At 53.4% G+C, this 14,601-nt stretch overlaps 1 protein-coding gene across 5 annotated transcripts in view; it reads left to right on the top strand.

Annotated features, from left to right (window-relative positions):
- Positions 1 to 14,601, top strand: part of OTOF (otoferlin) — a 109,415-nt gene that overhangs the window by 53,107 nt on the left and 41,707 nt on the right. Inside the window, exons 7-13 of one of the 5 annotated variants that reach the window (XM_086461761.1) lie at positions 707 to 742; positions 1,671 to 1,691; positions 2,613 to 2,659; positions 4,902 to 4,938; positions 10,006 to 10,079; positions 12,572 to 12,698; positions 13,164 to 13,218. In XM_086461761.1, the coding sequence (XP_086317887.1) occupies positions 707 to 742; positions 1,671 to 1,691; positions 2,613 to 2,659; positions 4,902 to 4,938; positions 10,006 to 10,079; positions 12,572 to 12,698; positions 13,164 to 13,218 (397 nt within the window). Of the gene's footprint in view, positions 1 to 706; positions 743 to 1,670; positions 1,692 to 2,612; positions 2,660 to 4,901; positions 4,939 to 10,005; positions 10,080 to 12,571; positions 12,699 to 13,163; positions 13,219 to 14,601 lie in introns of those variants that run through there. The other 4 variants (XM_086461762.1, XM_086461763.1, XM_086461765.1 and 1 more) reach the window with 4 other exon arrangements.

The following is a 14,601-nucleotide window of genomic DNA, read 5'->3' as shown; positions in this document are numbered from 1 at the left end:
CCCCTCACCAGCTTCGTCACCCTGTGGAACCCTATATGGAGGGTCTGAAATTGTGTGCGCTCAAGCGAGGCACTTAGGCACACATCTTAGGGGTGTCACACACCGGACCAGTGCCTCCACCAGCATAACCAGGCAAGTCTGGGGTCCTTTTCATCCAGCAAAAAAAAGTGAAATGATCTCCCAAAGACTATCAGTCCCTGTCAAGTTTTCCCCCACCCTTTGTGCAACCCCTCTGATGTACCATTAAATTGCTAGGAAAAAAGGCGTCCTGAGGATGCTGAAAAGCAGGAAAAGGGCTGGGGAAGCATGAGTGTTCCAAGCAAAGGACTGGGTGCTGCTGTGAGTCCCAAGGCTGAGCCTCCAGCAGCTTGAGATATTTCCTGGAAGCTGTTTAGCACCTGAGATCTAAATTGACCCCAAACTGTTCCAGCGCAGGAGATCTTCCAGATCTATCAGGAGCAATGGGTGATGCTGGCTGTGCAAAGGTGGTGACGGCTCTTGTGCCCTGTGCCAGAAGTGCAGCTCGTGTCGCTGTTTTGGAGCACCCTGTGGCAGGGAACTGTGGCTTGGACACACCACCCCCCCTCCCTGGAAGGGATGCCCCTGCGCTCACCAGGTTGATGCTTCCCTTGCTGATGCTGGGCTGCTTCAAGGAGCCCCTGACATGGTTTTGTTTTTCTCTCTTTCTTTTTGGTGCCTCACTCAGGATTAAGTTTAACGACGGATACGAGTCAGTAGCAAGGTACCAAAATGTCATGACTGCTGGGATCTTGGCTTTTTTGGGGGGGTTGCTCTTATCCCAGCCCATCCCAGTCACTCCACGTCCCACAAATATCTGGCTGTCCAGGCAGAAATACGCCAAGGATCTGGAATACAGGTCGATCTAGTTTAAGCTCCAAATCTTCCACATTTCAAATGAATTCCCAAACCTTAAGCCAGGAGAGCAGGGTGTGTGGTCCAGACCTGGGTGAAGCCAATGCTTCATGCATCAGCATCACAGCTTCTCTGCAAGTGCGGGACAGCACATGAGTGTTCTGAAGCTAGAGCTCAAGCCTGCAAGGGAGAAGAGCTGTACGGTAGCACAGGAGTCCTGTGCTCCAGGAGCTTTTCTGTGCGACCCAGATGTACCTGCAAACCTCCTCCATGTCACGTGGCAAAGGAGAGGCAGGTCCTGTGGTCCCTCTACAGCCGTGTCCCACGTAATATGATGATGATCACCCCGTCTGTAGGGCTAGTGGACTCCCAAAGGCGCCAGCAGTAAGAACACATCGGTACAAGTAAATTTATCTGGCTTGGCTGAGTCCAGGACAATGAGCCCAGCCCCCACCCACCCCTGTATGTCTGTTCTTCATTGCTGTGGCCCAGTGTTTGGGGGGAGGTGGAGAAGATGCAGAACAAACCTGCAGAAGAGTGCTGTCCTGCCTCTGGCAGGCAGGACCTGGGTGGCTGCAAAGGGCTGTGGGACAGTGTCTCCTCGCTACCTTGCCACCTTGCCCTCCGGTGTGCGTTGCCCTGAAGGAACCTTCTCAGTATCAGCCCGGGAGGATCCTCCCAGGGAGTGGTGGCGCCCCTGTCCCGGCCGGCTCCCATGGGCTGTGGGAGGGTACGTCTGTTTGGGTGGGTTTGTTCTTCCTCGCGTTCATCCTCGTGGCTCTGTCTCTTCCAAACAGTGAAGACCCTGAAGATCCCAGGTACTGGCCACGGTAACCCTGCTTCGCTCAGGCCCTTTGGGCGTGGTGTGTGCATGTATGTGACGTGCGTGTTGGAGTACCAGTCCCTGCATGGTGTTTGGACCCAGGGAAAGGTCCTGATTGCTTCCTGCCCTCTTCTTAATGGGGGGCAGGGCTTTCTTGTATTCATCCCATCCCTTCCTCTGCAAAGAGTAGGGCTTCTCTGTATTCAGTCTGTTCTCCCCTGTGCCCAGCAAGGACACATTTCCTTCTACTCAGGGGCCTTCCAAAGGAGCTTTGAGGATAATATTTGTCTGTCTGCCTAGTTATCCACCCATCCATCCACCCATCCATCCATTCATCCCAGTGCAGTTACCACCATCCACTGATCTGTCCTTCAGTCCATCTCAATACCATCCTATGCATTCATCTGCCTCATTGCATTTCTTTCCATCCATCACTGCAATCCTCACCATCCATCCATCCATCCATTCGTCCGTCCATCCATCCATCCATCCATCCATCCATCCATCCCAGTACAGGTCTTTCTATCTGTCCATTCATGCCAGTGCCACTCGGTGCATCCATCCTACTGTCTGGTACTATCTGTCCATCCCTCTATGTTTAACACCAGCCAGCCCAGTGCCATATGGTTTATCCATCCACGCTCTTTTTCTGTCCATTGATCTATCTCTCTCCTCCCTCGGCATTCCAGCACCACCAGTACTGTCACTATCGCTGTACCCAATTCCCTGGATGCCAGTGGGTTAGGAAGTCCTCTGTTGCTGCAAGATCTCCCCCCCGGCATGCTCACGAGTTGGGTTGAGTGGATTGCTTGGTGCATGTTGCTGATGGGGGCTTTGAGGGGAGAAGGCGGGCAAGGGTCTTCGTCATCGCAGCAGGATGAACCGCACCTGAATGGATCGCTCTTTGTGATTGCAGAGCGAAGGCTAAGGGGAAAGAGAAAAGACACCTCACGTTACCGTTCAGGTACCCCGACTCTCCCCGTCCCTGCTTGTGCCTGGGCTCACTTTCCAGCTCCAATCTCTCGCCCTTCGCAGCAGCTTTGTTGCATCCCCCAGACGCAGCTGCAGGGCAGCACAAGTTCACCTGTGCTAGTGACAGTGCTTCAGACCAAGTTGCTTGAAGGCATGAGAATTCTCTGGTGGTGCCACTGATGGGAAATCTGTGCCTTTTTCAGGCGCCCGAAGCCCAAACCCTGGCTGTCTGGAGCCCGAGAGGCACCTTTTACAGTGAGGGTTGGAGTGGAAGAGGCAAGGAGGGGAGGGAGAAAGAGTAATCTGGTGTTAGCTGCTCCGCCGGGCCCTCAGAAAAGGATCTCTGGACCTCTCACATAGTGTAATCGGCTTGTTCACCCAGACACTTATGATCCGAGTGCCCAGGACCAGCGTTGCTGCATGTGGGAGCCAGGAGAGCAGAGGGAGATGCTTAGAACAAGAGGGCAGCCACAGCTGAGCGCTTGCACCCCTCATCCTGGCCATGTTCACACCAGTGGAATCAGCAGGGGAAGGATGCAGGCTCAGGCGCTGCCCTGTCCCACCCCCCCAAGGATGTTGCTCTCCATCCTGACATGGGGGGGACACACCAGACAGTCCGGCACCCCCAGGGCAGTTTGGATGGACACTGGTGGGGAGGGAGACTTTCCCAGCCGGGCTGTGGCAGGGAAGGGTCTTGCACCAGTGTCACCAAGGGAGATGCAGATGCTCATCCCTACAGTGATGCAAAGGGCTCGTGTGTTCAGACCCAGCCAAACCAGCCACGCTCAGGGTGAGATGGTGACAAGCCACGGCTTTGCAGGGAGTTCAGACCACCTCCAGAAGCTGCAGGAGAAAGTATGGAGTGATTTAAACCCTCTCCCTGCACTGGGCAGGGGTACTAGGGCAGATTTTTACAATGCAGATGAACCAGCTGAGCTGCTGACACTGGTTTTTGCTTGCTCCCATGACAAGCTCAGCTGGCAAGGGAATGATTTCTGCTGGTTTGCTCCCACAGCGAGTGTCAGTGCACAGAGAGAGCAGGACTGCTTGTTTCAGAGGCAGCTTCTGGATGGGTTTCCTTGGCTGTTTTCTGACCCAGGCTCCAAGCTGATCCTTGCCCATGCTGGGCTGAACAGGAGGGCCCTGCTCTTCCCAGACTCCCACCCAGCACTGGGTCCTGCCCCCTCTCCTGTGCTGCAGCTGGTCTTCTGGACTTCACCGCCCTAAAAACCCATCCAGCAACACACCAAACAAAAAGTGTTGGTTGCTGTTGGGTTTTTTTTTTTTTTTTTTTTCTGGGTGGTTTTCCAGCAGCTCAGTGCACAGGGAGCTGGAGCTTTATGCTCTGAAGCCACTCTCCTGCCCTGTGTACCCAGCACAGCCATGGCCACGGGGCAAAGTGGAGTAACAAGCTGTAATTAAAACACAGCCCTCCTAATTACTTTCTAAAGCTGGTTAATTGCTTTCTCCTCCCCTCTTTGCTGATACACAGTGGGGGAGATTAGCCAGGGAAGAGTGACTGGGGAGGAAAACAGGGAGGCAGGACCCAAAGAGAGAAATGTGGGAGCCATGAGAGAAGGAAAAGGGGTTTGAAAGGCTGGAAAGCAGAGATAGAGCAGGGTTCTGCAGAGCAATGCAGGGAGATGAGGAGCTGGCATCTCCTGCATGGTGTCAGGGCAGGAGGACGCAGTGTCCCTGGGCAGGGACAAGGACCCCCAGATCCGGCCCGTCTCCTCCAGCTGAGCCCTCTCTGGAGGGGGGGTATGAATACACCTTTGTGGGAGGATAAGGAAGACTGCTGCCCTCTACTAAAAAAGGAGGATAAGCCTTGTCTCCTGCCCCGGCAGCATCCCAAATCTGTGCCCATACCCACTCAGGTGCGTGCCTGCACAGCTGTACCTGCTTTACTGGCCCCACACGTGCATCCAGTGAACGCCCGTCACCCCCAGCTCCTAACACAGGGAGTCGTGGCCCTCCCCAGCCCCTCTAGCCTAGCAGAGGGTAACGCAGAGGTGTTATCCACCCAAATTACAGATGTGGGCAGGATGGGGGGGGGGGGGGGGCGTTGGGGCCAGCCCTGCTGGGGAAGGTTGCCCACAATGGCAGCCTGGGGCACTTGGAGCCCTCGTGAGGAGCAGGGAAGAGCAGCCTCTTCTGATGCTATGGGCTGGTCTGAGGCACTCGAAGGCACTGAAGCTTGTTTGCCTTTTGTTCCCTTGACGTGTGGCTGCCGGCTCCAGCAAAGGCAAAGAGAAGACGAAGGAGCACAAGTAGGTTTGCTCTCCTTGCTCTTTCTCCTCCTTCTTGCTTCCAGCTTTCTTAGCTCATGTTGTGGCCGAACCCCTACGTGGTGAACTCTCCCTTTCTCTGAAGCTGAGCCTGTCAGCCCTGGAGGAGCTGGGGTCCCTCGGGTGTGTGGCCCAAGGCCTTGGAGCCTGCAGAGAATATTTATCTACTGCAAAACCCCATGTAAAAGACAGGCTTGGAGAGGTCCCTGGTAGCACTGGAAGGGAATTGTGAGGTCTTGAGAGAAGCTGCCTCCCTCCAGGTTTGGACGTGTCCAGGCTCCGAGGAGAGTTTCCCAGCTTGGGTATGGAGTGCCCAGCCAGGGCTCGGGGCAGGAGAGGGTCTGGGCACGGGTCATCAGCACAGGGATGGGCAAAGGGAACTTAGCACCAGCTTTACAGCTCCAGTGCCCACAGCTCAGGCTGCCACACCAGCCATGGAGACAAGTATCTTCAGCCCCTGCCTTTCTTTTATCCCCAGCTGGTGGTGTTGATACCAGACCAGGCTGTGTCTGAGCTCTCTCCCAATAGCAGCATCCTCTGGCTTAGCAGATCTGCTGAAACTTAAGCTCGAGTCTCCTGCAAGCACAAGCTAATATCCTGCTGTCCAGGGGATGATCCCTGCAGCCACCCCGGGCACTTCCCAATCAGTGAGGTCTCTCCTGGCTCATATTTATTGCACTGCAGCTTAAGGACCAGCTTGTGTCAGCATCTTACTGAGGGATCCTCCTAAATAATTGTGCAAAGTGAGGAGGCAGAGATGAGGTGGGGAAAGGAGAGAAATGTCTTCCAGCAGTCATCAAGGAGAGGGCAAATGGGAAGAGATCTCCCTGCCCCAAGCAGCCTGGTCCTTGCTGGCTCCCCTCCCCAGTTTGGCTGTGCAGGGGTGGGGGAGAGACAGAGTGGGTCTGAGGGACGCACGGGGGCGATGGAGGCAGCACCTACCTGACAGGCAAAATTCCTGCAAAGGTATGAGCCGTGGAAACCCTGTTCCCTGCTTCTGGCTCCCCAGTAAAAAGCAATGATTAAAATGTCATTTTTAGCCATGAATAATTAACCAGGAACCTGCAACCATATATTTAACTAGAAACTGGCTGTGAGCGAGACTGCTTCCACCTCCCTGCCCATGCCTCAAAATCTGCCTGTCCCTCCATGCTCCCCTCCTGGAGAGCCACACGGGTGAAACTCTGAAGGACAAAGCCAAGAGTTTCTGGGAGCAGCAAACTAAACGGAGGACGTGTGCCTCGCCATCAGGATAATTGATCTGCTCAGTCCCATATTAGACACTAGAAAATCCAAGGGGAGAGTGCTGCAGCAGGCGGGGTGGAGACCCTGGTGTCTAATACAGGTTTAAGCCTGTTTGGAGGTTTGTCCCTGCTTGGGAATAGAATTGAGGTGTTCAGTCCTACACCCTCAAACATGCAGAACCCCGGTCTTGCCAAATGGGTTTGCAAAGGGCCAGCAGCTTGCACTGTTTTGGAGGGGAGCCGGCAGGGAGGCAGCAGCCTCTCCTCTCTGGCGTCTCGGTTCTTAAGGAAAAAAGGCTAAACCAGGCTTTGGCAGAGGGGGGCTCTCGGTGCCACCACGCCGCCTGTGTCGGCGTCTCAGGTTCTTGGGTCCTCATGTAATATTCATGTTGGGGACGGTGTCAGCTCTCTGCCAGCACCGGCTTCCCACCCGCGCCGTCGGGTGCCTGGCAGGAGCAGCGGAGGGGTTGGCACGACCTTTGTTTGGCACTGCAAAGACCCTGCTGTGTCCGGAGAGGAGGCTGGGCTGGGGTCCCCATCCCTGCTCAGTCCCAACCTGCACGTGGGGCACAGCTCCGTACCGGGATGGCTGCTCCACCCTAGGCGTGCCGCTGGCCGTGCTCCTGTCGTGGCTGAGCTCTTCCAGCATCTCCTCCTGGGGGAAGCCAAGTCCTGGACGGCTGGTGGGTGAAGGTAGTACCCCCAAGGGGTGGGAAGGAGGGGGGTATGGGATGGGTCCGTGCTCGCCTGGCTTGGAAAAGGTGACAGATGGAAGGGACTTGGGGATGAGGGTGATGGTTCCTTCCTCATCCTTCGCTTGCTTCTTCCCTTCTCATTAGCATGTACCAAGTATGTTAAAAAATCCACTGTTTTTCCTGCCTTTTTTTTTCCTTTCTCTCTTTTTTTTTTTTTTTTCCCCTCGGTGAACCTCCAAACTCCATTGTTTCCTAGATATTTGCCTCCCTGGGACTCCAGTCCACTGCAACAATACCAGTAAGGGCAGTGGTGAAGGAAGGAGGCAGCGCCAGATGTTGTAACGGGGGCTGCGAAGAGCAGCAGGGAGATGCGGCTGGGATGTGGGCATGGGGATGGCACCCGAAATTTTATGCCACCAAGGGACCTTGTGCCCTCTGGGCTCTGCTCTCTGAACCAGCCGGAGCTGAGTCTCGTCTTGTGGACGTGCTGGAGGCTAATTCCCATTTCTGGGGCCTCTGCTGCAGTAAAACTGCCTTTGGGGACACACGGGAGGCTCCTGTAGCCGATGTCCCCAGCACACTTACTGAGGCTCAGCTGGCAGCGAGAGGCCATCGTGCTGGGAGGGGATGGGGGTGACATCAGCTCCCACGTGCATCCCTCTGGAAGGGGCTGGGTTGGGCTGGTGCTGCTGGGATGGGTCTCAGTGCACGCTCCTTGGACCAGGGGCTTAATCCCAGTCTGGTTCCACATGGCCCAAACCCAGCTTCATCGTTTTACTGGTAGTGGTGCCAGACACTGTGCCAACCAGGACCCCCTGCATCCTCAGTGCCCGTGCAAGGACATTGTTCTTTTGGTCCTGGTAGAGGACCAGCACTGCCAAGTGTCTTCCCTGCAGAGTCCTACTGGCTCCATCACCAGTTGCTCTTCTGCTTCGTTTTACTTCCCTAGGAACCTCAGAAATTCCTGGGACAGACACAGCGATTTTGTCACAACCACCTGCAAGCAAACTGCCTGCATGCCAGCTCTGGGGCTGGTGGGATTTTTTTTTTCCCTCCATTTTTAAGAAATAATTTGGAAAGAACTGACCCTGGAGGTGTGTGAAGTTGTTGAAGGGCTGTCTGTTGGCTGGATATCCTGCAAATAGCTTAAAAGTGTTACTATCCTCATAGCACCTCAAGGCAGATGTTCCCTGGCAGGATTACAGATACGGGAACCGAGCCCTCATCTTTCCTCCTGCTATCCATTGAGAAACTGCCCTTTCACTGAGGAGCCCATGAATTAATCACAGCTACCAGAGCCTGCCCTGAGGCCCGAGCGTTGCTTTAGTCCCAATTAAACCTTGGCTATAAATCGTTCCTGTCACTTCTGCTGGCCTTCTGCCCTGATTGAATTCCCCCTCTCTTGGCGAATATATTATCCTCCTATTTTCCTTAATTCTCATTTGCTTTGGTTCTGTCAGCAGCCTGCAAACTTCCAGTTGTCATCAAGACAACAAATGCATCGGGCTGGCTGCAATGCCAGGACTCCATTGGTTTTTTGGGGGGAAAAAAAAAGGGAAAAAGGGAGCAACTTCATCCTTTGGCCCCAGCCAGATGTGATCAAAGCTGAACGTGGGGATCCCACAGTGTCGGTGCCGTCACCTGGCTCGTGGGCAGCACATCCCAATCCTGCTGCATCCAGGGCTGGTGCTGAGCCCTGGCTCCCCTGCCCTGGCAGCCAGCTTGGAGGCGAGGTCCAGGCTGGAGGCGAGGTTCCCCCTTGCTTCCAAGTTGGCCCAAGAATATGTCCATCAAACCTGCAAGTTTTCTGCAGATCAACACTTCCAGGTAACGGGAATTTTCCAATTAAAAAAAAAAATCCCCTTTGGCTTTACCACCTTCTGCTTTTGGGACAGTCACAGGCCATTGCCTTCGAGTTTCTCACCAGCTGTTTGCTCTTTAATATTAGAACAGGGTTATCGCATGGTCTGACTTGTGCTTCTTGCTGGTTTCAGTTTTACTATGGAGGTCTTTTCCTACTGAGGTTTTCAGTTGAATCTTCAGGCTAAAAATCCACCCTGCATCCAGACTGCATCGCTTTCACCAGGGTAACTTGGGACCTCCCACCTCTTTGCAACAGCAGCTTGGACTTAACCTCCAAATAGGAGGAGACAGTCTCCTGAAAGTATCTGCAAGGCTCCTCTTGTCTTTAACGACCTCTGCCTGTTTGCCAGATCTGCATTGAGAGCAGCCCAGGTTGCAGTGCAGAAATCCTGTCACTTACTGAACGCTGTGTTTGTGCAGATTTGCTGCATGTGTGGGGTAACGTAGGAGCCCAGACTGTCAATGTGCTTGTGGTTGCATGGGCTGATTTTGAGTTGGAGTCCGGGTCTGAGCCCCACTGAAGCACTTGGAGCTAGAAGTCAACTTCTTAAACCTTCCTTGAAATGGTGGATACCTTTAGAAAGCAACTGGCAAGCAATTGGCCAACAGTTGTCTTAGCCAACCCAGCCCAAACTGCCCTGAGTGAATTTGACCCCAGGCTAGATTGCAGGTGAGGAGCTAAGGCTGACCTGGTACTGGTGTTTGCCACGCTGGAAGGGGAAAAATCATGTTGCTGCAATGGGCTGCTGAAAAACCTTAGGGTCTGCAGAGGGTTGCTGCTGACCTAGCCAAAGAGGTGATCGATTTATTCACAGCAAGGCGGTGGTCGGATGTTCTAATGTTTAGTAGGCGGTTTCGGGTAACTGGGGAGCAATTGCACAAATGGGTCAGGAGAGGTGAGAAGTCTGTGTGCAGCCAGGGCCAGCAGCAGAGCTGGGGGGCACGGGAGGCAGGGAACAGTTTGCTCCTAACGCTGTGCGCTAGCCTTGTGTTTTATCCCAAGTTGGGGCATTCCCTGAGGCAAAAAACCCCAAGACCCAAAGGCAGTGCGTTTAGCTGCGATCTTGACTCCGCCCTGTGGTGTGTTTGCAGCAGCCCCTGCTCAGTCTTTCAGCTGATATTCCCTCTCTTGCTTTTGAGCTGTGAAAGGCTTCTCCTGTTCCCAACCCTGTCACAGGAAACAGCACTAAAAATACAGTAACTGATGGGTTGTTTGGGGTTTTTTTTCCCTCCCTCTCTTCTTCCAGAGCTGGGAAAGGAGTTTTTTCAGCCATGAAGCTTGGCAAGACGCGTCCATCAAAGGACGACCATCGGAAACAAGGTACGTTGTTCCTGGGAGGAGGCTGTTCCCTGCTCCAGTGCCATTTTTTGGCTATCCTCCACATCCCAGGGAAGCATCTGAGAGACCCCATAGAATCACGGAACGGTTTGGATTGGGAAGGGACCTCTGAAGGCCACTTAGTCCAAGCGCCTGCCATGGCCAGGGACATCTTCAAGGAGATCAGGTTGCTCAGAGCCCCGTCCAGCCTGACCTGGAATGTTCTCAGGGATGGGGCATCTACCACCTCTCTGGGCAGCCTGTGCCAGTGCCTCACCACCCTTGTGGGAAAAAATGTTGTCCTGGTATCCAGTCTGAATATCCCTGCTTTTAGGTTAACTCCATCACCCCTTGTCCTATCGCAACAGGCCCTGCTAAATAGTCTGCCCCCGAAGTGGCTCACGTTGGGCACAGCCAGTTGGAAAATCAGGGATTAGGTGGGGAGCACTGGGTGCTCGGGAGGAGAGCTGGAGAGAGGGGCTCCACAGGGAAATGGGAAGTGGGAACTGATGGAGAGAGTCTCCAGCTGAAGGCTTGGCCAGATATCACCCACCTTGTGATATCCCACGTGGGCATCACTCAGGCAGCTTCTGACTTGTATTGAAGGGACGATTTGCAAAAGTGACAACGCAAAGTGGGGTTTCACCCTTGTCCCTTGCTGGGTGCATGGCGTGGCAGCACCATGAGAGGAAGGACTCAGCTGCTGCGGGGCTGCCTGTCCCCCATTTCGGCACCGCCGAAGTCAGGTGCCTTTCTAGAAATGTGCAAGAAGGTCAGTGATAGGGAATGCCTTGTTGTTTCCATTCGGACCAAGGAATTGTGTTTCAGCAGGAAAGAAATGGGTGGGCAAGGACAAAGAGTTTTACACTTTAGGGAGTGTTTCTGGGTAAATCTCCACTGTTTTTTTCAGCCAGGTTTGAGGATAGGAAATGGGGAATTTGGCCTGGGACACCAGCACAGGTGAGAGGCATTTGCAGCCTGTGGGAAGGCCCAGCACGGAAACCTGGGCAGCCTCCCTCTCTCCCCCGTGCCTGGGCGTTCATCTCATGGTTAAAGCTTCACGCAAGACCGTGGGGAAAGGATACGAAGGCAGGAGCGGGGTGTGCTGGCAGATAGTAGAGTGCCTTCACAGACGGGGATTTACCTGGCTGCAGTACTGCACAGTGTGGTTGGTGGAGCCATGGGGCTCCTTCTTCCACCTTCCCCAGGTACCTCTGGCTTTCACACACCTCATCAGGGCTCTGCTCACTTGATGCCATCCTCCTCTCTCAGCCTCAGTGCTGCCTCGAGTGTGATTCCTACCCTTGGTCTGGCCAGCTGGTGATGGGACACAGTGGATGTGTTGCACTGTTGGCCACGTCTGCATCCCTCTTGCGCCGTGGTCTGCTTTCCTCCCAAACAGACTGTTGGTCTTGCTCAGGTCAAACAGACCCTCTGAATCACCAAAAACCAAGCTGGGAGGGTGCAAGTCTGTCCACCCACCTGCACATGGCAGGATCGAACCTGCTTAGGTCCTTCCCGGCTGGTATGGCACTGACTTAATCTCAAAAACTCTCAGTTGAGTTGAGGACACCCTTTCCCCACCCAACCTGCAGCAGTGTGGCTCCCTGATGGAGAACTTTTCCCAACGCCCAGCCTAGATCTCTCTTGCTTCAGCTGAAGCCCATATTATCTCACAAAACCAGGCTGGACTGTGGTGAAAAACCTGATTTCTGGTCTCCTGGACCATGCCAGTCTCCTGGAGCAAGCTGTGAGCTTGCCTAGGTCAGTAAAGAGACAGGGAACCAGTTTCCCAGGAGCAGTGTCTGTGCCGTAAGGGTGATCTCATACAGCTGTGCCAACAAAGCAAACCAGTGACCCAACAGCTATACTGTGCTTTTGGCCCAACAGAAGAAAAAAAATCGTTGCTGCTTTGTTGTCATTTCTTGGCCAGAGCAAAGGCAGGAGGGGCAGGCGTGACATGCACACGGTTGTGCACAAGAAAGGAGTATCTCAGCAACTTCTCCCAGTAGGAATGCAAACCGGTGGACAACACAGCTGTGTCTCGGTGCTGGTGGGATCCGGGGTCTTGGCTCTCCCTGCAGCAATTTTGCTTCTTGGGCAAAGACCCCTTTCTCCTGTTTTTTTCAATCCTCTCTACCCCAAAGCTAGGTGGTTGACTGTCTTTACAACTGCTCTTCTGATAGTTAGAGCTGCAACACTTGGTCAAATGCTCTTTCACCCCTTGAAATCTGGGTGTTTGTTGTTTTCTGTCTTCTTTTTGTCTTCACAAAACTGTATCCAGGCATGCTGCCCAGGCAGAATAACGTGTCGCAGGAGGCAAACCTCTGCTCTAATGCCTTTTTAGACCAGGTCGTCTGTGACCTGAGCTGGCCTCCATTGTTCTTTTGATTATCAGGGGAGGCTGATAGGACGTATTGGTTACCTTTCTCTTTGCCTTTAATTATTCACCAAGTGGAAAACACAAGAGCCATTCTTTTGTCTCCTTTATGCAGATGAACCCGCTGTTTTGGAGGCAGAAGACCTGGACCGAAAAGCCATGAGGCAGGGAGGCGGACTGGAGCCGGACACCATCTCCTTGGCCTCTGTCACAGCTGTCACCACCAATGTCTCAAATAAGAGGTGAGGTCCAGATGTGAGCTTATGCAAGGCAGGAGGTGAGGGCACGCTGGCAGATGCCCCACCTATGTCCCCTGAGATGGGGTGTGCTGGAAATCACACTGCCCCATGCAGCCAGTGGATTTTTGGAAATACCTGACCTGCTACAAAAAGCATCAATGTTCAGTGGTGTTCCACAGCTCCCTGGGATTATATTCAATGAGTAGTTTGAGTGGGAAGGGACCTTAAGGACCATCCAGTTCCACCCCCGTGCCATGGGCAGGGACACCTCCCGCCAGACCAGGTTGCTCCCAGCCCCATCCAGCATGGCCTGGAGCACTGCCAGGGAGGGGGCAGCCACGGCTGCTCTGACACTCCTCAGATTCAAAGAGGGCAGGAGCTTTGGGGGGTGGCCCTGCGAATACTCTGTCACAGCTTGCAGCAAGTCCACCTGTGGTTTGACCGAGGGTTTCTCCTGCCCCTCCAAAGGTCCAAGCCTGACATCAAAATGGAGCCGAGTGCTGGGAGGCCAATGGATTACCAGGTAGGTGACAGGTTTGTGCCCCCAACCTCAGCTCACGGAGGTCACAGCCCAGGGGGTGGAGGGACTGTTTTGCAGGGAACAAGTTCATGCTGGGTTTCTACACGCTGCACTCACAAAGCATGGCTTCCCAAGAGCTGGCGTTTAAATTGTCAAGCGATAAGCTTGAGATTAAGTAATTAATTGGTTTTGCTCTCCATCGTGTGAAGGCCCGAAAAGCCCGAGTTGATCTGTGATTGAAACGGGCTATCTCCAACATTTCTCCTACTCCCCCAGAGCTTTCAGTATGCTGTTTGGTATTCAGGATTGGTGAGCGCTGGCTGGCGGCAAATTGCTCACTGGATTTCCTCGGGCAGGCTGGTACATGGCTGCTGTGCTCCTGTTCAGTGATGCTCTGGTCCTGCCACTTTATCTAGAATTAGAAGAACCACAGGTTTCATTGCCCAAGGCTCAGATAATCCATGCTGCTCCCTTTTCTTTTACTAGCTGGTGCCAGAGTGATTCATAAATAGGCTCCTCTTCCCATTTCTGCCAGGTCGTGCTGATTCAGCAGCGGTTTAGCTGGATGTCCTCACCTCTGAGCACCGCAGCATCCATTGGAGCAATGCAAATAATTATTTTTGTTAGAGATTTGTTGCAGAACACTCGCAGCATCCGCTGCAGACCAGATTGTGAGGCTTACAGGGATTGAGTGCGCTTGGTTCAGGAGGGGGGAACATAAAGAGGAGGAGGAAGGTGCAGAACAAATTATAACCAAGAGGCAGAAGGAACAGCAGGTCTGGTTATTTGGCCTCTGCAAACAGGAGGTTTGGTTGGCGTTAACGGGGAACGGCTCACTCCTGGAGGATAATGGGATTGGCAGCGCTAGGCTGGTTGGTGAAGGAGGTGCGTGCCCAGACGACCTCCGTGTGTCTGCTTTGCTTTGGCTTCCGTGGAACAGCTGGGAGCTGAGAGGGAAGGACTTGATCTTCCAGACCCCATCCCCGGGAAAGCCCAGGACAACCCCTTGGTCTGTGGCAGCAGAGGGGATGGGAAGCTGGGACAGCGTTAACGAAGGATCGTGCCCACCAGAGTCACCTCCAGGAGCTGATGTGGATCAGGGGGCTCTGCTGTCCTTTAGCAGCTGCCTTTTAGGAGCACTTCAGAATAGAGTATTTCAGCTTAAATTATCACAGCACCCCAGCAACTCCTGGTGGTTTTTTCTTTTCTTTTTTGTTTTCATTCTTTTTTTTTTTTGACTGGAACCTGAGCCTCTTTTAAAGAAATCTCATTGAAGCCCAAGCCTCTTAATAGGTTACAGAAATGAAATTTCCCCAAATTTACCCATAAAGATAATAGATTAATTTTAATAGATTTCTATTTTCCATTGTTATATGATTTAAGATA

The sequence above is a fragment of the Leptosomus discolor genome, chromosome 2, assembly GCF_034619465.1.
Source record: "Leptosomus discolor isolate bLepDis1 chromosome 2, bLepDis1.hap2, whole genome shotgun sequence".
NCBI classification, from domain to species: Eukaryota; Metazoa; Chordata; class Aves; order Leptosomiformes; family Leptosomidae; genus Leptosomus; species Leptosomus discolor.
Note: the sequence above shows the minus strand (reverse complement) of the source record. Positions and strands in the feature narration are given on the sequence as shown.